Source organism: Acanthochromis polyacanthus, chromosome 18 (assembly GCF_021347895.1).
Source record: "Acanthochromis polyacanthus isolate Apoly-LR-REF ecotype Palm Island chromosome 18, KAUST_Apoly_ChrSc, whole genome shotgun sequence".
In the NCBI taxonomy this organism is placed as follows: Eukaryota; Metazoa; Chordata; class Actinopteri; family Pomacentridae; genus Acanthochromis; species Acanthochromis polyacanthus.
The window spans coordinates 30351130-30376038 of NC_067130.1; the positions used below are offsets into that span (position 1 = coordinate 30351130).

The 24909-nt window shown below is 38.1% G+C and overlaps 2 protein-coding genes across 2 annotated transcripts in view; both read right to left on the reverse strand.

Moving 5' to 3' along the window:
* Positions 1 to 480: 480 nt before the first annotated feature.
* On the reverse strand, positions 481 to 7686 carry LOC110957199 (coiled-coil domain-containing protein 152). The gene is made up of 8 exons (XM_022203099.2): positions 7624 to 7686; positions 6981 to 7086; positions 6162 to 6230; positions 5671 to 5735; positions 4135 to 4270; positions 3254 to 3381; positions 2915 to 3013; positions 481 to 1269 (listed from the first exon to the last, which is right to left on the reverse strand). The coding sequence occupies exons 1-8, from the start codon at positions 7684 to 7686 to the stop codon at positions 1147 to 1149; spliced, it is 789 nt and encodes a 262-aa protein (XP_022058791.1). The 3' UTR covers positions 481 to 1146.
* A 1365-nt stretch (positions 7687 to 9051) lies between these two features.
* The window catches only part of ghrb (growth hormone receptor b), a 29911-nt gene continuing 14053 nt past the window's right edge, over positions 9052 to 24909 (reverse strand). The window contains exons 3-9 of the mRNA XM_022203094.2: positions 20085 to 20220; positions 16473 to 16648; positions 14174 to 14352; positions 13908 to 14052; positions 13604 to 13694; positions 13281 to 13350; positions 9052 to 11066 (exon numbers count right to left, since the gene is read on the reverse strand). Coding sequence (XP_022058786.2) covers positions 10230 to 11066; positions 13281 to 13350; positions 13604 to 13694; positions 13908 to 14052; positions 14174 to 14352; positions 16473 to 16648; positions 20085 to 20220 — 1634 coding nt within the window. The 3' untranslated portion in view covers positions 9052 to 10229. The remainder of the gene's footprint in view (positions 11067 to 13280; positions 13351 to 13603; positions 13695 to 13907; positions 14053 to 14173; positions 14353 to 16472; positions 16649 to 20084; positions 20221 to 24909) is intronic.

Genomic DNA, 24909 nt, shown 5'->3' on the forward strand with positions numbered 1-24909 from the left:
GACAACAAAACATTTACACAAGGGCAATTAAAGCTGCTTTTGTTTGTGTAAAACGCAGGTGTAGTTCTTAAATCTAACCGAATCGATATGTAAAATTCTAGCTTACCCCGTTTATGTCTACTTCTGATCAACCTACCAATTATTTCAGCTTTAAAATCAAATCAAGTGTTGTTCTGGGAAATTTACTAACATATATACTTAGCCTAGCAACCTCCTGGTGACAACAAGACTTCTATTTAAGCACTTAACTCCAATAAACCATATTTTTTTTTACAAATTAAACAAACAAAATAGAGGTTAAAAGCAGTCTGCAGGTGGATTTTGTTTCCCCTAGACAAAGCAAAGCACTTTTTTTCCACCTGTTTATAGCTTCTATGCTAATCTAAGCTAGCAAACGGATCGCAGTAACATGAGAGTCATATAAATTTTATTTTTTCAAACTCTTGGCAACAGATCTGGACAGCAAATCCCCCCAAAAATTCTTATTTCAAAAGATAATGGAAGCCTTGCACAGTTCAGATAACGTTTTTCAAGCTTTTTTAGCTATCAAAGTCCAGTATCAACCGAGCTCTACACTATAAACAACAAGAAGTGCTCAGGAGTATCAGTCCAGAATGTCTGTATCAGTATGAATGTTCTCCCTGAAGACAGTTTACAAGATCTCATAAGCTTTATGCTCAAATCAAGTGATGGTTTTGGTAATTTAGTAGAAGATATACTAACATACCTCTAGTCTGGCAACTAGCCAGTAGTATAAACGTTCTCCCTGAAGACAATTTACAAGATTTCAGCGGCTTTGGGCTTGAATTCAAATAATCTAAAAAGAACAGGGCAATGCAATCGTAGTAAATTACTTCTCTGAATGAAAAGAGATAAACAGTGAGTGGGATTAGCCTTCCAGTGATGCGATTCATTCAGAAGTGTGCGTCTCCCTCGTCTCCCCCTCCCTCAGTCTGTCCCTTCCTGTGGGCGTCTAATTGGATTAAAGCCTTAGACAGGAATACAGCATGTGTTTGAAAGTTCTCTCTGCACACTGGTCACCTGCGAGAACGGCAGATCTAGTCATGCAGAAGCACCCGGACAGTTCAGCAAATGATCTGCAGGAACATTTCAGGTAGTTCTTCTACCTCGGTCTGCAGCAACAAACTAGAACTTCCTTCTCTTCAGACGGCCGTCGGCGAAGCTGCGCTGACTCTCTTCCAGTTCTTTGATTCTCTGACGCAGAGCAGCGATCTCCTTGTTTTTCTCCTCCTGGAAGAACTGCAGCTTCTGAAGAAACACACACTGAACTAATTAACGCAGACACGTTTAGAAAGCAGCAACATAAACAGGACATGCAAAACATTTCTGAGAACAGAGCATCATAGGTGGCAGGAATGACCAATAAAATACTGCTTTGGTATCTTTTAATGATTTGTGTGTGCTTTATAATCAAATTAGACCTGGAATTGATGACATTTTTCAGTAACTGTGTTCCTGGTGATGTGCAAAATGTCAAAAAATGCAAAACAGAAAATGCAAATCAATCTTGTGACAGAATTTAACCACATTCTAACATTGTAGGTAAAAAATAAACTGAGAAATTATTATTATTATATATTATATTATTATTTATTATTATAAATACAGTGTTTGGCTAACATTTGTCAGCAAAAAAACTATATTTGTTTGCAGATTAAACCGAAAACCACGTTCAGAGGTTCTGCTATTGTATGAAATGCTAATTCATAGACGCAAATTCCCTGTTTTATGTGGAAAAACTGCAAGGAAATGCGTGTTAACCGCCTGTCAAAATACGTTAAACATATTTAAAAGACTGTAACGGTCCAATGCTATAAAAATGGGGAAAATACCTGCAGATATCTACAAGACAACCATAATTTAAGGTGGTTTAAATACAGCTAAATGGTGTAATTTCGTGGTCACACATTCTAAACACAGATATTTGATGTGGCTATTATTTAGAGTGATTTACTAAATGCTTTTTGTGATTTAACAAAACAAAGAGAACATCCATCCATCCTCTATACACCGCTTTATCCTCATTAGGGTCGCGGGGGGAGCTGGAGTCTATCCCAGCTGACTCGGGCGAAGGCAGGGGACACCCAGGACAGGTCGCCAGTCTGTCACAGGGCTACATACACAGACGAACACTCACACTCACATTCACACCTACGAGCAATTTAGAGTACCAAAGAGAACATGTGAAGACTTATTTAGCATTTTTCAATTCTAAATGTACATTATTTTTTCTTTCAAATAAAGGAAAATATCTGGAAACCAAAACTTTTCTGCTGGCTTGAATCCAGAAAATGAGGTAAAATACACTCTTTAACTAACAACTGTCAGCAGGTCAATGTCTGTGTGTAGCTGGAACAAAAAAAAAACACATTTAGAAGTTCTACTAGTGCATGCAATGTTAACGCATGGACACAAATTCCTTGTTTTGATAAACCTAATCCTAAAAATTGGAAGAAAATGCATGTTAAAATTAAAAAAAGTTGACATTTCTGTCAGTTTTTATGTAGACTTTTTATACAAACATGCTTGGTGTGCAGAAACAGCTCATGTCTGTACGATTATCACTGAAAGGCCAAATTAAAGAGCAGAACACGAGGCGTAAATTGTGACCAAGTGTCCAGTTTGGCTGCTAAAGCTGACTAAGCATGCTGGGAGGTCGCCTAATTACTTACTTAAGAGTGTGGATGAGACTTCCAGGTCAAATCTGATGCACTTTGCTCGACTCTAATTGTAGTTTTTAGGTGAAGGATGCAAACTGATGAACCTGAACCGCCTTAGAGTATCAGCTACAAGGAGTATGCTAGCTAACACATAGATTTTAAGCTACAGGTTGATTACTGAAGCTTGTTCTTTTTAGATAAAGGATGTAAAATGTTGTGTGTGGCCTGCTCACCCTCTTAAAGACGCTCTGTGGTAAAGGGCTGGAACCATGTTGCTGCTGCTGCTGGTTCAGTTGGGTTGTGCTCTGAACTCTGGCTAACTTTGCACCAAACTGCAAAAACAAACACAAATGAGGTTAGAACAGCTGAAACTGGACACTCAAAAGCAAACCATGAGGCTTCTCCCTGCTTTTCTATCAGTAGCAGGTTGATATCGGCTGCTTTAACCTCATTTACACCAGATTTTTATGCAAAACCCTTGTTAAGCTACCAGCTTTATAAAACAGATACGTACAGATCACAGTTTTGTAGAAAAAATATCATAACTGCATTGTTTGTAGCTTTAAATTGACCTCCATCTGTAACTTCAGCAGCTCGCTCTGCCTCTCCTTCTCTTGATCCTTCAGCTTCTTCTTCATCTCCTCCAGATCCAGAGCTTTTTGCTCCAGCAGCCTCTTTATTTCAGCATCTTTAGCTTCCACTGCAAATAAAATAAACCGTAACTACCAGCCTTAGCCTAAATTAAGGTGCTAGTTTAAACAGTTCTTTGTTTAGTTCAGTCCTATCATTAACTGTCACTCCCCAAGAAAAGCATCTGATTTTACAGCATTTATCTGTATTTTTACGGAACAAACTACACACTTTGGCTGCATTATAACAGTATTTTAAGTGTCTCAATACAGTGGAATGACGAAGCCGAACTTGGTAGCGAAAATTCCCACTTTGTGTTGAGCTAAAACAACGCAGTGCTTTTAAAGTGTTTTAATGCACATCTGTGCCGGTGTCAGTGCTTAAAAAGGAGCAACTGTAGATGTGAGTTTCCTTTTAGCATTGTAAACTTCATCGTAAACAGAAACTTTTGAATGGTAGTGTAGGTGAAGCCTGCAAGATAAGGTCACTACTAACTCTAATCTCATTTGTGGTTTGGCAGCATCTCATCAGGGAAAGATTGTAGCCGACAGAATAAGTTTCTTATCTGCACAGACAACCAACACTCCACTAAACTCCACACAGTCTACTACTTCAGCTACACACTTAGAAATGCCTCCATGAAGGACTAACTGTCCCATTTATCGGACACTGTTTAGATCCTTCACATCCTGCTGGCCTCATTCACTTAATGTCACTGACTTAATTCACTGATGTCACAGGTGACGCTGGTTGTCGTCTGCCAGGCTGCTGTGGGTTTACTGGATCTGGGCCAGTGTCTCGGTGTCATGTGTTGAGGTCTTACGCTGATTGAAACTCAGCCGCTGTGCTTCATCCACTTCAATCCAACACTGTCGTCTCACAGCCTCCAGCTCCCTCTGGTGTCGCTCTTCTTCTGCTCTCAGTTTACTGACCAGCTGCTGAACTTCAGCCTCTCCAACCTGAGAACAACACAAACGTCACAACACATCAGAGAAACACCTGTAACGACGGGACTATTTTATACAAGAGTCATTAGTATTGTTTTCTACCTGACTGCAGCTGTAAAAGAATGGAAACACCTGAGCTCCCACACTGTGAACAACATGTTAAAAACAGGGGAATACTGTAATGCTCAGAGACTGTAGAAACTGGCAAAATAATGTGAATTATCTGTAAAATTATGATTTTTTTTTTAGCTCATTTAAATACAGGTAAACTGTGTAAGAACATTTGTTTTTTATGTGGAGATTAAGTACAGTTTTGGCTGTTTTTTTTCATGTAAAATGGTATTTTTTTCTGTGATGTTACTCGACAACAAGAAAATCTGAAAAATAAATAAATCATATTTTTGGCCAATTCAAACACAGTAATTTCATGGTCACACATTGTAAAAATAAATAAATAAATACAACTACTATTTGGAAAAAAACAAAAAAACATATTTTAGATGTGGAAAGCATTTATAGTTTTGGCCTGTTTTTTTCTTATTTTATTATATTATGCTTTTCAATATTGTTTACTGGGCTGTACAGTGGTGTACTGGTTAGCACTTTCGCCTTGCAGCAAGAAGATCCCCGGTTCAAATCCCGGCCTGGGCCTGGGATCTTTCTGCATGGAGTTTGCATGTTCTCCCTGTGCATGCGTGGGTTTTCTCCGGGTACTCCGGCTTCCTCCCACAGTCCAAAAATATGCTGAGGTTAATTGATTACTCTAAATTGCCCGTAGGTGTGAATGTGAGTGTGATTGTGTGTCTGTATATGTAGCCCTGTGACAGACTGGCGACCTGTCCAGGGTGCCCCCTGCCTTCGCCCGAGTCAGCTGGGATAGACTCCAGCACCCCCTGCGACCCTAGTGAGGATAAAGCGGTGTATAGAGAATGGATGGATGGACATTACTATTACAACAAATACAGATTTTGATGTGGCCATTATTTACAATTTTGTCATGTTTATTTTTGTTTGTTTTCTACATTACTAAATTCTTTCAGAGATTTTAAGAGTTTTTTTTGTATTTTAAGAAAACAGCAAAATCTGTAAAATAACAGCTGAACGAATAATGTACCACTTTTCAGTCCTTAATACACACAGTTTTTCTTTCTAGTAACAGCAAATATCTGTGAAATAGCAATATTTTTGCTGATTTAAATAAAGAAAAGTAACTTTACAATCCACTGTTGAAAAGGAATGAAAACACAGATTTCTGATGTGGATATCATTTACAATTTTGGCCTGTGTTTTCAGGTGAACATGTAAATTAATACTTTTTTCTGTATTAAAAAAACTGTACAATGACAGTAAATAATTTTAAAAGATACTAGAATTGATAAATTCTGTGTGTTCAGTCCTTCCTCTGCTCGTACCTCCACTGTTCTCTCGTTCTGTCGCTTCAGATCCGTTATATCCTTCTTCAGTCGCTCGTTCTCCACTGAAACATGAACAGTTTTGTAATATTTACATGTTCAAATACTTTGTCTGTACACATAATTAAAAATATGAACACTGTTAAGATGATGCAATTTTTTAATGTATTGTTAAGCTTTAGGTTTTGTTTATTTTCTGATTTCTTGTGTTTTTAAGTGGTCGTTTTTATATTTTAATGACAAATAAAATTCCACTATTTGATGTGTCACTCATCAAAATTTAAAAGACATGTCTTCACTTGAAAACAACAACTGTTAAACCTCCAGGTGGAATATTATTTATTTTTTAACATATTTTTCCCATTTAGTTTCAATGTGGTGAGGGTAGACAAAGCAACTCTACCTACTCTTTCCTGCTAACAAAGACAAAAGAGGGGATTTTGTGATTATTTTCCCACATTTTTATGAGTTGAAGAGGTTTTCGTGGTTACCTCTGAGGTTGCACTGTTCCTGTAGAGTCTTCTGAAGTCTGTTTACTGTGGCCAGGAGGCTGTTTTTCTCTGCATCAGGTTGATCAAACAGAACAACTTCTCATGGTTTGTTCGACCGTTATTCGGCTACCAAGCATGCACATGAACAAACAGAAATAAATACAACGCAGGTCAAAAAGTTCATTCAGCCACTGAATTTTCACATTTTTTTTCTCCTTCTTTACCCTATTTAGCAACAAACTCCCTCATCCAACATTTTTCATCTAGATTAATGCAAAAACTAAGTGTATAAGCAAATAATATTCACATTTGACCTGGCACGATAAAGTTACTGGGTAATTTCAAGTCATTGTCACTTTAATTTCAGTTTTTAATTAATCTCAACCATGAGGTCAATGTAAGAGATGTAGAAAAAAAGATCAAAACCAGTTGTCAAAGTTAATTTAAGTGCGAGATAATCATACTGAAGCAAAATTCTATTAAAAAATGTAAGTGAATATGACTAATTCAACTTCTAAGCACTTATTTAAGTATTTTTTATTTCAATGTATTCAATTCAAAATAACATTACAAACTAAGAAATGTCTACAGTTGTTATGTTTCTTAATATATCAGCCAGTTCTATCTGTCAATGTGTACATATTTAATATTTTTTATTTCAAAACAGAAGAGAGTCATGACTGTCTTTTGGCAAATCCACCAGCAGATGGAGACAAACACCTAATTATCACCACTGGACTCCTAAATCATAGAAAAGTAACATTTATTGGAGTAAGAAATGTTAATAATAAGGGTTTGGATATAAAACCATAAACTTACCCTCTATCAGACTCTTCTCCTTGGTCAGATTGAACTTTGTGAGTCTGTTGGCGTCCTCCAAAGTGATCTCCAACATGCTGCTTTTGCCATTAACCTCTGTGATTTTCTGTTTCATAAAAGAAAATGTCATTTATTTCACAATATCCCCCAGAATAAGATATAGTTTAGTATGTCGTTCAAAATGTGAATTAAACGTCAGTTTAGTTTGTCGTCCAAAATATGACTAAAACGTCATAGTTTAGTATGTCGTCCAAAATGACACGAGAATGTCATAGTTTAGTCTGTACTTTTTCGTACTTTTACTGTATTTTGCTTCTCTCTTGTGTTTCTTCTGTCAAAACAAAACAGTAATAGCGTCCAGTACAATACAGGGGAAATCGCAATAGCTAATAAGCAGCTAACATCTATCTGCTTAATAATGACTTAATTTAAAATGTTAGCTTATAACTAAATTAAAACTTCTAAAACCCTTCTGGAATTTTCCACAGGCGAGAAAATGTTTCCATAACTCCTCGTCACACAATTTATTCTTTAATTTTCGTCTAATTGAGTAAAAAACATTGAAAATGGACAATCCAAACATGCTAAATTAAGCTAGTATTGGCAAGTTAGCTAGCCAGCTTGCTAGCTAGCTTGACTGTACCTGTTCCAGTTGGCTGAACTCCTCCATAAACTTGTCAAGATTAACGCAGTTTGACTTTATCATCCTCACAGTATCATAAAAAGCAAACGGCTGTTGAAATGATATATTTTTTAACTTCTGTAATTTCACTACAGTGACTCTCAGTGCAGCAAGTTAACTTTTACTGCTGCTAATTAGCCAACCCAAGTGTTAATGCTACGCTCGGCTGCTGCTAAACGTGTGTACTCCAGTACAGGCTGTTCAGTTCCAGCACTGTATGTGGAAAAAAAGAAGTTCCAATACATCTTATACTAAAGTGTAATAACTGCCAGATAAGTACAATTTACAAGTAATTTTTATACTGTAATGTATTTCAAAAAACAATGTCTTAAAATGTCTTAAATAGCAAATGCAGGTCAATAATTTTGATTAATTTTAATTTAATTGGGTTAGTCATTTTACAATGACTTGAATTTTAAGGTTAAATATATTATTATATATATTTTACAATTTACTGTATTGTTATTATTATTATTATTATTATTATATTTATATTAATAATAATAATAATAATAATAATAATAATTTTATTCATTCTTTCATATTTTCTGCTTTGGGAGTTTTTAAAGTGAATTCTGGTACTTAACCTTCTGAACTCCCAGTAGTTTTAGGGTGTTTTGTCACATTTTTATTCACTGTGGGTTAATTTTTCACTTCAACATAAAATCCTGCACCTTGATGGAAGCAGCGCAACCATTGCTAGGAGTACACAAAAGAAAAAAAAAATGCTTTCTGTGCAGTATGACAGAGTTAGAATTCCTTAAACCCTAAAAAAATGCAAAAAGAAAAACTGAATTTCTTTGATTATTTGTTCTATAAAACTTCTTAAAACGTGGAATCAACATGTCCACAGGTGTTGTCAGTACTAGAAAAAAATGGGGCCCCACATGACACAGGTTATTAGATTATTCATATTTACATTTTAAACCTCTACACACTCAAATATTTCACTGTGCTGAATGTATCTTCCAACAACGTGTTTCTCTGTATAACATTTTTGAGCCAAGCTGCATTTGTTTTATGGATCAATCCTGTTTTGTTTTCCTGTCAGTGTCATCTCTGCTCAGTGTAAATGTCACAGAATATTTGTGTATTTGGAGTTTCTTTAAAAAAATTCATTTAACAAGAAATACAGAATGAGTACATTTGGCAAAACATCACAATTTCAAACTTTGATATGGTTTATGGTATATTTTTCAATTAAAAGTACAATTACTGTCAAAAAGCAAAAAAAATCTGACAATTATGTTTTCAAGTTTTCTTGTTGTGATAAATAATGTGAATTTTGTAATTTTTTTAAAGATAACACGGCTTTCAAACCTGTTGTTGGGTTTTGACGTCCAGTTTAAAAAAGCAGAAACAAATCAAAAATGAGTTGAGAGACAAAAGCAAATTTCTCAAAGTTTTTTATTTGTCCATACTTTGGAATATTTAAAATGCAATAACTGTACAAGCTTAACACTGAAAAAAAAAACTGACCCCTGACTTGTAAATTGCATTACATGAACCAACCACAAATGAATGTAGAATAAAAAAAAACTCTAACGACCAATGCACTTAAACTAATACTGGCTGAGCATAAGACTAACATTTTCAGCATCAGCTCAAAATATATTGCATTTTCAGAGCATAAGAACACAATATGTGGTAGCATCAGAGTAAAATTAGCATCTTCTACCATACTCAAGTTGATTCTTTCACAAACAAACCGTGTTTAGTTTTTTTTTTGTGCTGACACAAGCTGAGTATAAAAGTAAAATAATGAGTTATTGAGTGATGCAACATTTTCATTGTGGCAATGATGATCTTAAAGCCTAAAGAGGAATAAAAACATTATGAAAAGCTTAAAAATGTTGAACTCAAATATACACAAGGTCTGATTTCATCCAAAAATATTTTTATACGTACAAAATGTACAATTAAATACACGCTAAGCTGCATTAGTCAGTATTTTTAAATAACACTGAATAAAATGACAACTTGTGATGCGAAAGGTGTCGTAGCAACGAAACTACAGGGAAATAAGCTTTTAGCTTAGGGCAATGAATTACTGATGAGCAAAACAACTAGCTGGTGAAGAAAGTGGAACTTTTGGCATTACTAAGTTACTAGAGACCGAACTGGAGCTATCGGGAGAAAGACTACTGGGATTACATTCATCAGTGTGAATTTGGGGAGCTATTCTGATCCCGAGCAGCCAGAAATTGATCATGTTGCTTTAATGAAGAACGTTTTTCATTTATTAGGTGCACTTTATATACCCAGATTTTGAATATTGAAAAATTGAGGCAGTTATGATCTCGAGGTTTCCTTTTGATCGGTTCCCTTTGCACAACTGGAGAAAAACACCTTCTTGTGTGCTCTCTCATCCCCCAGTGCTAATTCCAAACATCCAAACATGTCGACTTCGCAGCCCTATCAGAGGATGCAGTGGACGTCGGAGGAGGTAGAGGTGGTGGCAGGACACTGACAGACTATTCTAGGCGAGCTGACAATCAGCGCTGGATCCCTCAAAGGTCGACCTGCCTATATAACGGAATCGTCTTTGATTTTCTTCTGCCACTGATTTACGGTGTGATGCTTCCCAAAAGGTCGGGGGTCAGGTAGCCGCCCGGCGTCGGCATGGTTTTCGGGATTATCAGCTGCGGTGCTGGTGTTGAGTTCGATGTCAGTAAGAGGCTGTTCTGCCTGTCAACACCTTCTACCACGGTGTAGACGGGAGCTGGGGGCAGCTGGGACGCGGGGATGGTGTCCGATTCAAGGGATGGTGCAACGCCTGTCTGGCAGGGTTCACTCGGATCTCCTGGGGGTAATTTTGGGCTTATTTTTCCTGTGTTGAGCTCTGAGGTGTAGTCTTTGTGATCTGCGTTCACCACAAGGAGCTGAAACTCCTTCTTTTCTTTCTCCTTCTCCATCATGTCGTCTTTTTCTTTACTTTTGTCCACCTCGGTTTGTTCCTCAGGTGACAGCAGCACCTTACCAGATGGCTTCACCTCGCTCACCTGGGTGTAGAAGGCTTCTTTGGTGGCAGCAAGAGGCTCCACATTGCTGGAGCTCTCTACTGTGGAGCTGGACTCAGAGGCTGTCTGGCATGGAGGTTCCTTACTGAGGATTTGGTTTGGGATTAGAGGATGGAAGGGCGACGCCTCCGGGTCGCTGGGTAGATCTGGATCACAACAGCTGGCACGACCCGAGTCGTCGTCCCTGAAGCCGATGGAAAGTGGGGAGCAGTTGGAGGACAGCGACTGGTCCATGAGGCAGTCAGTGTCCAGGTCTGTCAGTCTCTCGTTGTGCTCCTCGATGTCCAGATCGATGAACTCCACCCAGGGGTCGCTGTTGTACAGTTCAGGCCTCAAGTCAGGAGGACCACCCAGGATGGACGTCAACTCCCGAAGCTTCCCCGTCTGTGGGAGAAACAAAACAGAGGTGGTAATCAAGAGATATCCAGGGGGATCAATCCAGTTGTTTTTTTTAGCTTTGACAATCATTTCCCATCAGCAATACATCACTGTACATACCGAGATATTTTCTGAGAATCCCGACCGTGACAACATATCAAAAATGATGCCAAAAGCACAAATGATCTTGTTGGGTTTGCCCAGACTTGTTAGGAACAGAAACCTAAGATGAACTCTAAGAAACAACATCAGAGATAATCGAAAGAGATAAATGCTGCATAATGTTTTTGAGACTTCAGTTGACATCCCAATACAACAGAGTCAAAAGGAATTTAGCTTGTGGTGCTCAGATAATCACAAACCCCGTTTATGTTTCAAAAAGTTTCTCTCAATCTCAACGCCCTTGTTGAATTAATATAATAAAGTCAAATGAGCTACATGTTGAACGGTCTCTCTTATGCATTTTTAAGTGAAGCATTAATGTAAAGGCCTGGACACAAGAGAATCACTTCTGACTCATCAGTTCTTCAGTTCGCTGCCTAACGCTAACACACTGCAGGAATAAGGGCAGCTCTGTCGGTTACGTACATATCACAGTACAGGACATGCTTCTTAAAGATTCTGTCCTTTTACAGCTTGGAATGTTGCTGCTCTGACAGTTGTACAATAAATCCAGTGAATAATGTAAGCTGTTGTTATAGCTCAGTGTTTCCAACAGGGTGAGAATTTACTCGGCACAGAATGACTAATGTGCACGCAGAGACTAATGGACTTTAGAGGAGGTGAATACAGGTTGGTTTCTGAAGCTGAAGTTTACCAATCTTTCCTAAATATCTCACAACCATTAGTAGATGCTGCCATCACCACTCAGTAAATGCAGTGCAGCAACTCAGACAGGTGTGTGAAAAATATTGTATAGTTACTTTAAAAAGAAGAATGAATATACGTGTCTAAATGTCAGAATTACCTCAAGTGAAACCTAATGAACTGGACAGATTATTGGTTGCATGCAGAGTTCCAATGTGCAGTTACATTAATCATCCTGAAATACTCTGGCAACAGCATACTGTGTAACAGCAGAATTACATGTCTGGAGGAAATTACTGTTTATTCTTAAAACAGAAGCTGCAAAACTTAAGATCGAAGTAGAAAGAGCAGCAAGTGAGATAACCAACAATCATGGTTGTCAATGATTGTTGACAACGTCTGAAAGAACAGGAACAGAAACAGGAACAGCCATCAGATCTTTACAATGGAAGAATAATTTTCAAAAGGACCACCAGCACACTTTTAAGATGCTCTAAGGTTAGCAAATGTGACTGCAGTGACTTGTGTAAAGGGAAGTTGTCCACCAATTTTGTTTCACCATTTTGTGGCTGTGGCTCAGTTGGTAGAGCGGGTCATCCAATGATTGAAGGGTCGGCGGTTCGATTCCCGCTCTGTCCTAGTCATGTGCTGATGTGTCCTTGGCAAGACACTTTACCCACCTTGCCTCCAGTGCTGCTCTCACACTGGAGTATAAATGTGTATGAATGTTGGTGGTGGTCGGAGGGCCGTAGGCACGGATTGGCAGCCACGCCTCCATCAGTCTGCCCCAGGGCAGCTGTGGCTACAAGTGTAGCTTACCACCACCACAGTGAGAATGTGTGAGTGAATGAATAATGGATTCATTGTACGCGCTTTGAGTATGCCTTTAAAGAAAAGCACTAAATAAATTCAATCCATTATTATTATTATTATTATTTTGCATAGCAGCTCTGTCGCCATTGGAAACCGTGAAGGACTTTGAGTACCACTAAGTGAATTCCATTTACCATTTACCATTCATTTACAAAGCATAATGGCCTTCGTATTTCCACAAAGAAGGTGGTGCTAGACCCAGCATTAAGCAGTAGTTGGTGGCACTGCACATTAAGAGCCTCCTACAGTCGCTTTAGCTTCAAGATGTGGTAGCTACAGCTTGGTTTCACAGAGAAGGAATGGTTTCAGACAGGTATGAGATGTCCACTGTCTTTTAAATAAACCACATGGACTTGTTTTCGCATTAGGAACTACAATAATAGAGCTAACACTTGCTCAGTGACCACTTGGAAACCGGTTTATATGAAGCGCAGTCGACTACAGACATTTAACAACTAACCTGAGCTCTATCTCTTTCACATGGACAAGAACATATCTCTTTGTTGCGTTACGAAGTGTTGTAACGTGGTTGGACTGTACCTTGAGTAGCTCAGGGTCAATTCCTCTTATTTTAGGTCCAGGAACCGGAGGCAGAAGCATAACCATCAACCTTAAGGAATAAACAAATGAAGAGTGGTGATTTTCACATAACATATAAAGGAAAGTAGAAAAGGAGCTCGATGTCAGGTTTCAGCACAACACTACAGATGTGAGACAAACAAGCTCCGCACAAAGCAAACACTACAGCAGCTTTTCAAGGTTAGCGAGCCTACACAGAGAATTGATCAATGGGAAGCACACTGCAAAGATTTTCAATATTATCCAGCTCTGCAGAGAACTCCTGGCGACAGTAATATACTTACTTTTCTTGCTGCGATATGATGACTAACATCAGGATGGCGACTAAACACAAGGCGCCAAAGATGAGCAGAGCCACCACTGGGAATCTTGAAACTGGTAGAAGAAGGAAGCACACACAAAGTCACATATTATAAAATCACAGTCTAAAAAAAGGAAAACTGCACAAGGGAGCAGTTAGGTAATTGTTGGCAGGAACATTAAGACATTTAGCCATAGCTTGTATGCGTTTAATGTATAATCTTTATAAACACACATGTAATCTTTCAGCCTATCTATCCCAGTCTGTAAACTCTGTAACGAGCTTACCTTTAGATGGAATGTGGATGAACACAGAGTCGCTGAACTCTCCAAACTCCTTCCCGCCTACCATTTTGCACCGAACCCGAACCTCATGGTTGACGTTGGTCTGGAGTCCATAAATCGAGGAAGATGTGCTTTTCACAAGGTCGGACTGTGGTGGAGAAAACAAGGTTCAAACACCTGACACAGCTGCAGCATCTTCCTTTGATGGGAGTTAAATGATTGCTTTAAAAAAATCCCCCAAGACATGTTGGATTCATGGATACACTCACCTTTTTCCACAGCTCAGAGTTGATGTCACGGTGCTGGACCTCGTACTGCAGCCTCATCCATCCCGTCTCCACATCTGCAGACTGTGGAGGCTTCCAGCTCAGCATTATGTCGTAGTAAATGCCAGTCAAACTCACATTCAGCAGCGTCCAGTTCAGGCGTACTGGAGGATCTGGTTGTACTGCAGAACAGAAAATCATTTTAAAGCATATTTATGGCAAAAATCACATAATATTAAGTTGAAGTCCAATTCTTTTGTCAAGATCACTGTCCGCGAGTGTGTTTTTCTGCTGCAGGCATTAAAGCAATTCGACACCCTCAGACCACATCCATACAGTATGTATTTATTGAAGAGAATGCCACTTCAAAATAAAGGTTGTTGTTCTGCCACTGTTTTGGATTGTGCCTTGTCTGAAACAACATTTTGCATTCAGACTGCCAGAGGAGAATTAGTGAAGTCAGCCACTGATGTTGAGTGATAAGTTTTGGCTCGGAGCCAGAGTTCTGCTTCACTCACTGTCACGTTGAAACAGGAAAGAGGTGTTCCCTCAATGATCACCACAAAGTTTGAAGCACACTGTTGTAAACACCACCATGAAAAACAGCCCTGGACCAAACTGGACAAAAGGACACTCTGACATCATAGTAGAGCTACATGAAAGATCAGTGGACAGGAGCTATTCAACCTCTAGGATCAATGGAAGTCCACTAAATTTCATCCAGTGATCCAATGAATATTCGTCAAGATACTTCTATAAAGATCCTAAATGTCGACCACAGTGATTTTGCTTGTAATCCATTTAATGATGTGAACAAGCTGCATCCTCTAGAGCAGAAAAATGACGTCAACACAGAAGTTCAAGAAACCGCAATTCCTCAAATGGCTACTTGAGGCCAAATGAGTCATCCCCATAGACCCCCCATGTTAAAATGTCCAACTAAAGTTGAAATAAACATGTTTACAGCCCAGTGCAAGAAATAGTTTCTGTCTCTACAGCTAATTTCTACATTCATGGCAACTAAACTGTTGGTTAATTTGTATATAACTTAGCCATTTAAATAGCATTGAGCCTTAAAGTGATGCATTATCAGGCTGTGACAGGTTGGTTTCAGTCCATAGTATACCTCATTTCCACCATGATCCAGCAAGGAAGAGTAGCCACAGTCAAACAGTCCAGTGTCTAATGGTGATCTAAATTCAACTCAATACTTCATCTTCCTATGTCCTAAATTAATGCACAGCTTGAATTATGGCTTTGTGGATTTAGGCTGTACCTCCACCCCTCCTTTATTCTGGTCCTCCCATTAATGTTCCCCTTTCAGTTTACCAATGAGCAGCTTGTTCTGTTTAGTTCCAACAGTCAGCCTGGATGCAGCCTCTCAGCACTAGCCTCCTACAAACTATCAGCAGGATGGAAGGTCACAGTCAGCCATTTTCAGTGCTAGTTATCTTTGCATCTTGTCATGATCACATAACACTTGTTTAATCAGCTACTATCTCTCTCATGCTCTCTTTAGCATCTACACTCTCAGATCAATAGAGTCCACCTCCAGCGATATCATCAGCAGCAGCAGCAGCCTCCTCACCAACCCTCTCAACAGAAGCTGTTTGATGTACCCCATCAGGTCAAACATAAACGGCCCTTAACAAAGATATGAGGTGTGAACAATAATATGGTATGTCAGGATTCCATGTTACATTCTTTATGCTACAATTCAGCCAGTTATATTGTACGTATTGTATTTTATTGTATTGTAATTTTGATGTCTCTGCACGGCCCTGTACTAGAGGTCATGAAAGTTGCTCCTCTGGGGACTTAAAATATCCAGGGAACGTTTTATTGGCAATTCATCCAACAGTTTTTGAAACTTCTGCTCATAACCACTGATGTCAGCCTCATAATGACACTAGAGGTATATCTACGGGGGCCACCAAAGGCTCTAGGCTTCCTCCAATTGTTGTTGAGATATTTCTATCTGGACAACAGGTCGACATTAAAACAACTACAGCTCCTGACAGCTAATAAGGCTAAAAATCTTGACATGAACTGACCAGGTTTGTCACAGAAATTGGTATTAATAGAACAGAACCTAATCTGTAAGTTTGGGTAAAGTTTTAGTACTTTTTTTTTCACTAAACTGTTTGCAAAATGTCATTCCGAGGCAAAAAAGTTGGGATTTGTTTGCGGTCTGAAATGTGGGATTTGGGATTATGATTCCTGGTCTGGTCACTGAAGTTTTGAGAGGAAAGTAAGGTGGAAATCTGATCCTGACAGATGGGCAGTGAGGCGGGAAACTCACCAATATCCTGAACATAGAAGAGCTTCTCGTCATAAAGGACGTCACGATTCCTGGAGCGGAGCTGGACGCCGTAGTACGTCCAGATGGTTGTGTGGTTCTTGTTGAAGAAGCACTCGTTGGGCCTCTCGGTGCTGTAGTGAGGACATTCGCTCCAGTTTATAGGAGACGCAGGAGGCCTGAGAGGAGGGTGGAAGGAAACAACACTCCAGTCAGTGTGAAAGACGACTTGATTCAACAAAGCAGGACATTTGAAAGTATTTATGCCCAGGGGCAGAAGTGTTCTCAGTACATTTCAAGGTAATCAGCCGGTTGGATTATGGGATATCCTGTGAACAAAACTGACATTTTGACCTGAGGGCGACTATAGAGGAGAGTTTATGGATGTCAGCTACATTCCTGATTTTACAATTTCATTTACTGAGCTCTACTCAAACCTAAAATGTAGAATTTTTAGTATTTTGCAAGTAGACCTGCAGTAGTTTTATTCTGCAAGTGGAACAACTTATAAACTGTCAACATTGTGAACACTTTCTGAATTCACTGAATTTCCCTACGGGGATGAATAAAGTGATTCTGATTTTCTTGATAAAATTAGGAAAAATTTAAATAAAGGATGTCTCAAGAAAAAAGTTCAGTAAGTTCAGGAGATCGTTAGGATCCACTGTTTGAATATTCAAAGCAACTTTCAAGGAAATCGAGCTGCAGGATTCTGTTCCAACTTGTTTGTTGGTTGAAAGGAAAACATCCCCCCAGCAAACGTGAAATTATCCAAATGTGACCACAAATATCCAAACTGAGGAACCGTGAAAAGACAAACATATGTATCTGAGGGATATTTAGATTTAATGTGATTTAATCTGAAATGCAGAATTCATTCTGGGAACTTACTTTCTTAGAATTTCTTAAAATAGGCATGAAGTAGTTCTATTCTGCAAAATCAAGGGGAGCAACTTATAAGCTACAGACATCGTGGATGTATTTTAGTGATGCATTTCTGGGAAAATTGACAAAATGTGACCAAAGAATTGCTGAAGAAAAAAGTGCAGTATGTTAAAAAGAGCATTAGGATCCCCTATTTGGATATTTAAAGTAAATTTGAGTATGAGTAAATTTCAATGAAGTTCAGCAGCAGGATTCTGTTCAAACTTGTTTGTTGGTTAAAAGGAAAACATCCTAACTCTACCTGGAAAATAATCAAACAAAATAAAATAAAACAGATTAGTAAAAAAAATAAAATTAAATATCATAAAATTAAATAAAAAATAATAATTTAAAATAAAATAAAGTAGAATAAAATAGAAAAAATAAAGTAGAATAAATAAAATAAACGATATATAATAAATAAAAATAATATAATAAAATAATATAACATAGCATAAATAAAATAAATTAAAAATAGAAATAAAATAAAATAACATAACATAGAAAAAATAAACTAAACAACATAGAATAAAATAAAATAAAATATAATGTAACAAAAATAAAGTAAAATAAAAATAGAACAAATAAAATAGAATAATATAACATAAAATAGAATAAATTAGAGTAAAATACAATAAAATAACGTCAAATAAATAAAATAAAACCAAAAAGAATAAAACAACATAACATGAAGCAAAACAGAATAAAACTAAATTTAATAAAACTAAATGCATTTCATTAATTTAAAGTTTATTCAAATGAATTAAATTTAAACAAAATAAAACTGAAGGCCACCTGTGTACTATTCTGATTTAATTTTGTGGTATCATTTTTACAGCCAAGCTTCAGGCTGTCATTGACCGTGTGATCGATTCCAAACACGTGACGGAGCATTACGACATGAGTCACCATCGAAAGCGAGACTGTCACACGGAGAGCGCTGCATGGATTTATACCACCGTCGACCTGACAGTTGAAAATATGACTCGGATGCATTATATTTCCTAAATTGCTCCCTTTGTGGCTCCAGCACGCCGAGATGGTTCAAGTAATGCAAAGAGCGACGGCGAGGATCAGCGAACTGTCAGAGCGATTATCCAGCAGGAAGGAGCCTCCATAAATACATCAGGATGAGAGACGGCCTGAGAAAGGAATATATGAGGCTGACGTGATGAAAATATGGTGGAAGATGAAGCTTCTTCATGACAGATAGAGGAGGTAGATGTTATATATACAGACATGGTGCTGCTTTAAGGGACAAGGTTGGAGATATCTTATATTTTACCATTAAATCACCAACTATAATCAAAAACACACCTCTAGAGTTATTCCTAGAGCTCCATTATTGTCCAAAAACTACTAAAAACACATTAATGAGCCACTTGGTTGTCTCTGAACTACAATGAACACACACTAGTTTACTTAGTTCTGCATAGTGTTCATCTGCAATTAAATTCTGATTAAAGCAGCCAATATGTATTAATCCACAGCTGAAAATAGTTCTAAACAATTTCACTATTTGTTTTGCTTCGACGAGCCTTTTGAAAAAGTCAAAAGTGCTAGTTGAAATTTAAATACTCACTTGAACATCAAATGTGCATTAACCCAAAAATAGTCCTTGAAAGTGAAAAATAACATTCGTATGTGACATTTTTTGGCATTGTTTTTGACATAGACATTTTTGTCTTTAAGGACCTGTGTGAATTGTTTTTCTATATATTTTATATATTTTTATACTCAGGTATCAAATATGTGTTCACCCATCTGAAAACAGTCCTAAACAAGTGAACTATTTGCTTTGGTTCGACTACTCTTCGATAAAAACAAAAGTGTGAAGCTTTTTTAGGAATCTACCAAGAATTTTTGAAATATTTAAGCAGATATTTGTTTGGCAAAGATGTACATCTTCATGAAAAACCAATGAGCTTGAGACTGAAGTAGATTGAAAGAAATGAATCACTGAAAACTAAAAACTACTTATATGTAACATGTTTTGTTTTGCATTTTTACCATAGACATTTTTGTCTTTAAGGACCTTTGCGTAACCTTTTTAAATTGACGTCTCAGGGTTAAAATATTTAAGTATTTACTTATTTGACGAAGATGTACGCCTTCAATAGAAACCAGTGGGATTGAGACTGAGCGCCACGGACAATGCATGGAAGTCACAAAATTGGAGGAACACATTGTTGGCTCTAATTAGAAAATTCACTTTCCATATGTGTCCCTATTAGTAGGCAATAATCCTGACAATGAAGGGAGTCATAAAAAACAACTTAAAGTGGACTTTGCCTCGACAGCACAGAGAGAAATACATTGAGATAAGCTTCAGTTACAGCAGTGGAGCATTGAAACCAGTCACCTCACTTCACCTCAGTCAGAACTGAAGGTGCTTCTTTAGAAATCTGGTGTAGTTGACACGTTGGATTCATTTTAATTTAATCTGAATCACCTCTAAGACCAAGCGGCTTGTATTTTTCATGCTTTGAGTTGATTTTCTGGCCTTTTATGTGCGCAACTACAGTCAGTAAAAACAGAAGTGACCTAAAGCTTCACATTTTGCCCGAACATGACGTGTTTTTAGGGTGTAAAGATGCTGCTGCTGCTCCACTTTTGTCCCTTCATTCTTTGACTCAGTTTACATTTTAAAAAAACCACATGTAAATAATGACAAAGTGTTTCCCTCCTCACTTCTTATTAATGTAGAATAATCTGAGGTCTCTCGGCTCGGAGACATTCTGGAAAGATCCGACGTTCCACGTGCAGTGGAAAGTCTCCATGTCGGCCGAGACACAGCCAGTGAGGTGTGGGCGTCTCTCAGGGACGTCTGCAGGGAAACAGAGAGGAAAATTACACTGTATACAATAAATATCTGCTTCTTTTCTGTGTTTCTGCTGCTGCCGTGACTTCTTGTTCCTCTGGAGGCCGGCTGAGCTGCACGTCAGCTCTGGATAATCGCTGAAACCGAACTCCGGCACGCAGCTCAGCCAGAGGCAAATATCAGCGTTTTCCTGGAAGTTGTTTTACTGGCCTTCTAGAGAAAGAGCTGCAGCTGGAGAGTTCACTGCCACCGCTGTCGTGGAATGAGCTGTTTGCCTTCGCGATACTCAGAAACACACATAAAAAAATTAAAAAAAAAACGTTGGGTCCTGTTTTACTGCCTGCAGAAACTCAAACCATGTGTGTGCAGGGAACATTTCTGCAGCTTTCTAGCAGCAGGTTTCAGCTCTTTCTCAAATGTTTGCAGTGTTTAAACAGCAAAAGTCAAGAAAAAGAGCACAGGAAACAACACAAAATGCAATGCAAAAGACTAAAAGAAGCTATTTTCTTTTCTTTCTGTCAAGTTTAATTGCTTGGAGCACATGATAAATTCCAAACAGAATACTATGAACGTACACGGTGTACAGTTAGCATTTGGCACAGCTCTTACATTCTTTCTCTCATGTCTTGACGTACACTCGCAGTATTGTGCAATAATGCATTAATGAATGCATGAGAACATGGATAACTCTGCTACAATTCACCACTTTACAGACTCACACCACCCACACAGATGAAAACAAAATCCTCTCTTCGCTTTTGGGGCTTTTATGGGGCTTTTTTGGGGCTTTTTTGGGGCGTGGTACGACAGATGAGTGTGGGAGTTACTTTGTAGTGGTTGCAATGTTAAAGAATGTCTTAAAAAGGCCTGGAAAGCATTTGCAGGTTGTCCACTGGGCAGTAGAGCTGCAGTTAGTCATTATTTCCACCATTGTTTGCTCGATAAACTGCAAAAAAAAAAAAAAAAAAAAAACCTGTGAAAATTTTCAATTACGGTTTCTCAAAGCTGAAAATAATGTTCTGAAATCCTTTACTTTGTCCTTTTACCAAAGATATTTACTTTATGTCACAGAGGAGTTTAAAAAAAGAGAAAGAAATTGTGAAAATTATAATTACTGTCTCCTAAATCCTAAAATTACATCCTTAAATCACTTATTTTATCCACAAACCAAAATTATTCTGATTAGTTTGCAGTTGAGTTCTTAAATCTTAAAAAGACATTCTCAAATCTCTTATTTTGAGCCCATATACTAAAAATCTTAAGTTTAGTGTTGTGGAGGAGTTAAAACATGAAAAAAGTGAAAATTAAGAATTAGTGTTTCCTAAAGCCTAAAATTATCTCCGAAAATCTCTTACTGTTAGTGTCACAGAGAAGCTAAAAAAACTTGAAAAACATTGTGAAAATTACAAGTACTATGCCCTAAATCCTAAAATTATGATGTGAAACCTTTTATTTTGTCTACAAACCAAAGATATTATGTTTAGCACTGAAAAGGTGTTCAAAAAACTAAAAAAGGTGAAAAATTGCAATGACTGTGTTCTAAATCCTAAAATTACATCCTAAAATCCCTTATTTTGTTCACAAACCAAAGATATTCTGATTAGTTCACAATGGAGTTTAAAAAAATGGTGAAAAATTATAATTAATGTTTCCTAAATCCTAAAATTATGTTCTAAAATCTCTCATTTTTAGTTTGTATGTCAAAAATATTCAGTTTAGTGTCATGGAGGAGTTAAAGCTCGTGTCCGGAGTTTGAATCGCAGCGTCTCCCAAAACACTGTTGGTCCCTCCCTCTGATTTCGCCCCTTTATTTGTGCACGCGCGCAGTACATGAGAGGAGTGCCCGGAGTGCTGCAGCATCTCGCCTGTTTTGCTGTTTTCCACTCTTCTACATTTAGTACATTTAGTAAATAATAAAGGAATTACGTTAGAATGCTGTATTGAGTCTAACTTGTCCTAATACCAAAATAACATGAATCTGCTAGGACGAACGAGTAAAGTTTCAATATGTGATTACACTCGTGTATCCCTCTCGATGACGTTGTTTATCAAACTTAGTGCATTTACGCGTGTATATGTGTTAGATTGTTTATTTATTTCTATCTAGAGTTCAGAATTGCATGACTCCTCTGACGAAGAGTATGTCCCAGACGCCCCAACATCTTCCTCAGAGGTCGGGCATCTAAACGAAGCCGTCAGGCGGGCTATGGAGGCCGTGGTCGGGGAGCGAGGGGAGCACCCCGAGCCAAAAAACGTCCTGCAGTCTCTTGGCCTGACAAGCCGTGGGATTGGTAACTTTTCTGGAAGTTGCTGAGCCCTGATGCTCCTCCTCCACAAGCAAAACAATGTGCGCGCGGTTTGCGTAGTGCGTAGCTCGCCCACCTCTGCATGGGCTTGCTTGCTGTGCGCGTAACCGTTGATTGACAGCATGAAAGCTGAAGCTCGAACTTGATTGGTCGGCAGCGACCGGCGCTTTTGGAATACATGGAGGTCTATGAGAGGAAGGCGGAGCTCAGGAATAAATTTTCATATCGCGTTAACTAACTTTATATTATAGTATCGAACTAGACTAACACATTTAAGCTTTGTTAAAAATGATACATAAATTGAAAACAAACGGAAACTCCGGACAGCAGCTTTAATAAATTGAAAAAAATAGTGAATTTTGTCTCTTAAATCCTAAAATTCTGTTCTCATATTTCTTATTTTTAGTACATATACCAAAAATATTATGTTTATTTCACAGAGAGATTAAAAAAAGCTAGAAACAATTGTGAAAAATTTAAAACTAGTGTTCCTAAACTCTGAAAGAATGTCCTGAAATCTCCTATTTTGTCCACAAATTGAAGATCCTCAGTTTAGTGTCACAGAGGAGCTAAAAAAAAACTGAAAGAAATAATGAAAATTCTAAATTACTTGCGTCGTAAATCCTGAATTTCTGACATGAAATCTCGTATTTTGTCCACAAACCAAAGACAACCACTTAGGCGTCATTGAAGAGTTAAAAAAAACTGAAAAATTACAATTGCTGTCCTCCACAATCCTGAAATTGTGACATGAAAGCTGTTATTTTATCCACAAAGTGAAGATATTCAGTTTAGTGGTTGTGGAGGAATTTAAAAAAAAAACCTGAAAATATTCACATTTAAGAAGCTGAAAGTTCCAAAATTAATTGACTGTAAAAAATAATTGATAACTATTGATTAATCATTGCAACTTATTAGACAGAACTGACCAGATGATGTTTTTCTGCAAATGCATGAACTTACATATTGTTGTTGATATTAAACTTCAACACAAAATTCTAGCATCAAGGCCTTGACAGGCTTTGACTAAAATCCACTTAGGAGCTCTTTCTCGACCTTTCAGCCGCCTCAGATCCCTTCATCTACACATGTTGTTGTTCCACCAGAGCACAGAGTGGACGTATGTTTGTTTAAAGCGGGTGAGCTGACCCCTTTAACAAACTCTACTGCAGGACAGCGGCGGCCCGTCAGCTGATCAACACTTCACACAGGATCAACAAGCGAGTCCTGGCCGCCGAGTACCGAGAACAACGAGTACAAGGAAGCGAATACCTCTGGCCTGCTTCAGGGAAGGGGAGCTGAGGGTTAAAAATAACCTGTTTACCGGATCCCGACGCCTCCTCGGAACTGCACTTAGTCAGGATTAGAGAAATCAATTTGACACTCAGATATGTGAAGCATTTTTTCCCGCGGCTGACTTTCTAGTGATATGTGAGGACGTGTGTGCCGTTGGCTGGTTTTACCAGGAAATGGGCTAAAATGGCCTCAGGTGCATTTTTGTGTTTGGTTCTATTACTGCTGCTTTGAGAGAATCATGGCAGGGAAGAGTTTCTGTGCCATGAAACACAAAAACCTTTTACTTTTCTCACAATATCACAGCTACTGATGGTAGCTCTCTGTCATGAATGCCTTTGACAAATCAAGGAAAAGACTGTTTTATGAAACTATTTGACTGGAATTGAAGAATAGATTGACCTTGGTAATCCATAGTGCAAAAGCCAGAACTCAGATGGGTATTATTTTACTAGAAAAGTTTTTAAAAAAAGCCTTCAAACTTGGTATTTTAGCTTCTCAAATGACTTTTTGTGATTTTGCAATAAAGTTGCACAAACCGCAATAGAAAGTTCAACCTCTCATACAAATAAACTATAGATTTTCCTCAGCAAACATTATAGTTACTCTTCTTACTTATTTACACTACCATTCAACGTTTGGAGTCACCCTGACAATTCATGTTTTCCCCAAGAACTCACACTTTTATCATGTTGCTAACATAACTGCACAAGGGTTTTCTGATCATCAATGAGCCTTTCACACCATTAGCTAACACAATGTAGCATTAGCATTTCTGGCTCCGAATATTGGGCCCTACTAAAGACGAATATCCGAATATTCGTTCTGCCCCGTGACGTCCACCTGGTGGTGGTGGTGGTGGGGTTGTGGAGGCGACGGCCTGAATATTCTACCAAAATTAATATCCAGATACTGCCGTAGCGAACCAATATTCGGGATATTCGGGTCCAGCCCTAATAGTTACTCTAAACCATAACTTTTTGTTTAAGTGCTTGAAAAGCCACGCCGAGGCTAACAGTTCCAGGTGCTCAGGGTTGATGATGGACCCACTGAACGCAGCACTTTGACACTACGGTTTGAATCAAGACCACAATCT

Excerpts from the sequence above, each read along its gene's own strand:
- LOC110957199 (XM_022203099.2), bottom strand. The coding sequence starts at position 7,686 with ATGATAAAGTCAAACTGCGTTAATCTTGACAAGTTTATGGAGGAGTTC. Across the intron at positions 6,231-6,980 it reads GGAGAAGAGTCTGATAGAGG|AGAAAAACAGCCTCCTGGCC; the intron begins GTAAGTTTATGG and ends AACCTGATGCAG. Across the intron at positions 4,271-5,670 it reads AGAACGAGAGAACAGTGGAG|GTTGGAGAGGCTGAAGTTCA; the intron begins GTACGAGCAGAG and ends TGTTGTTCTCAG.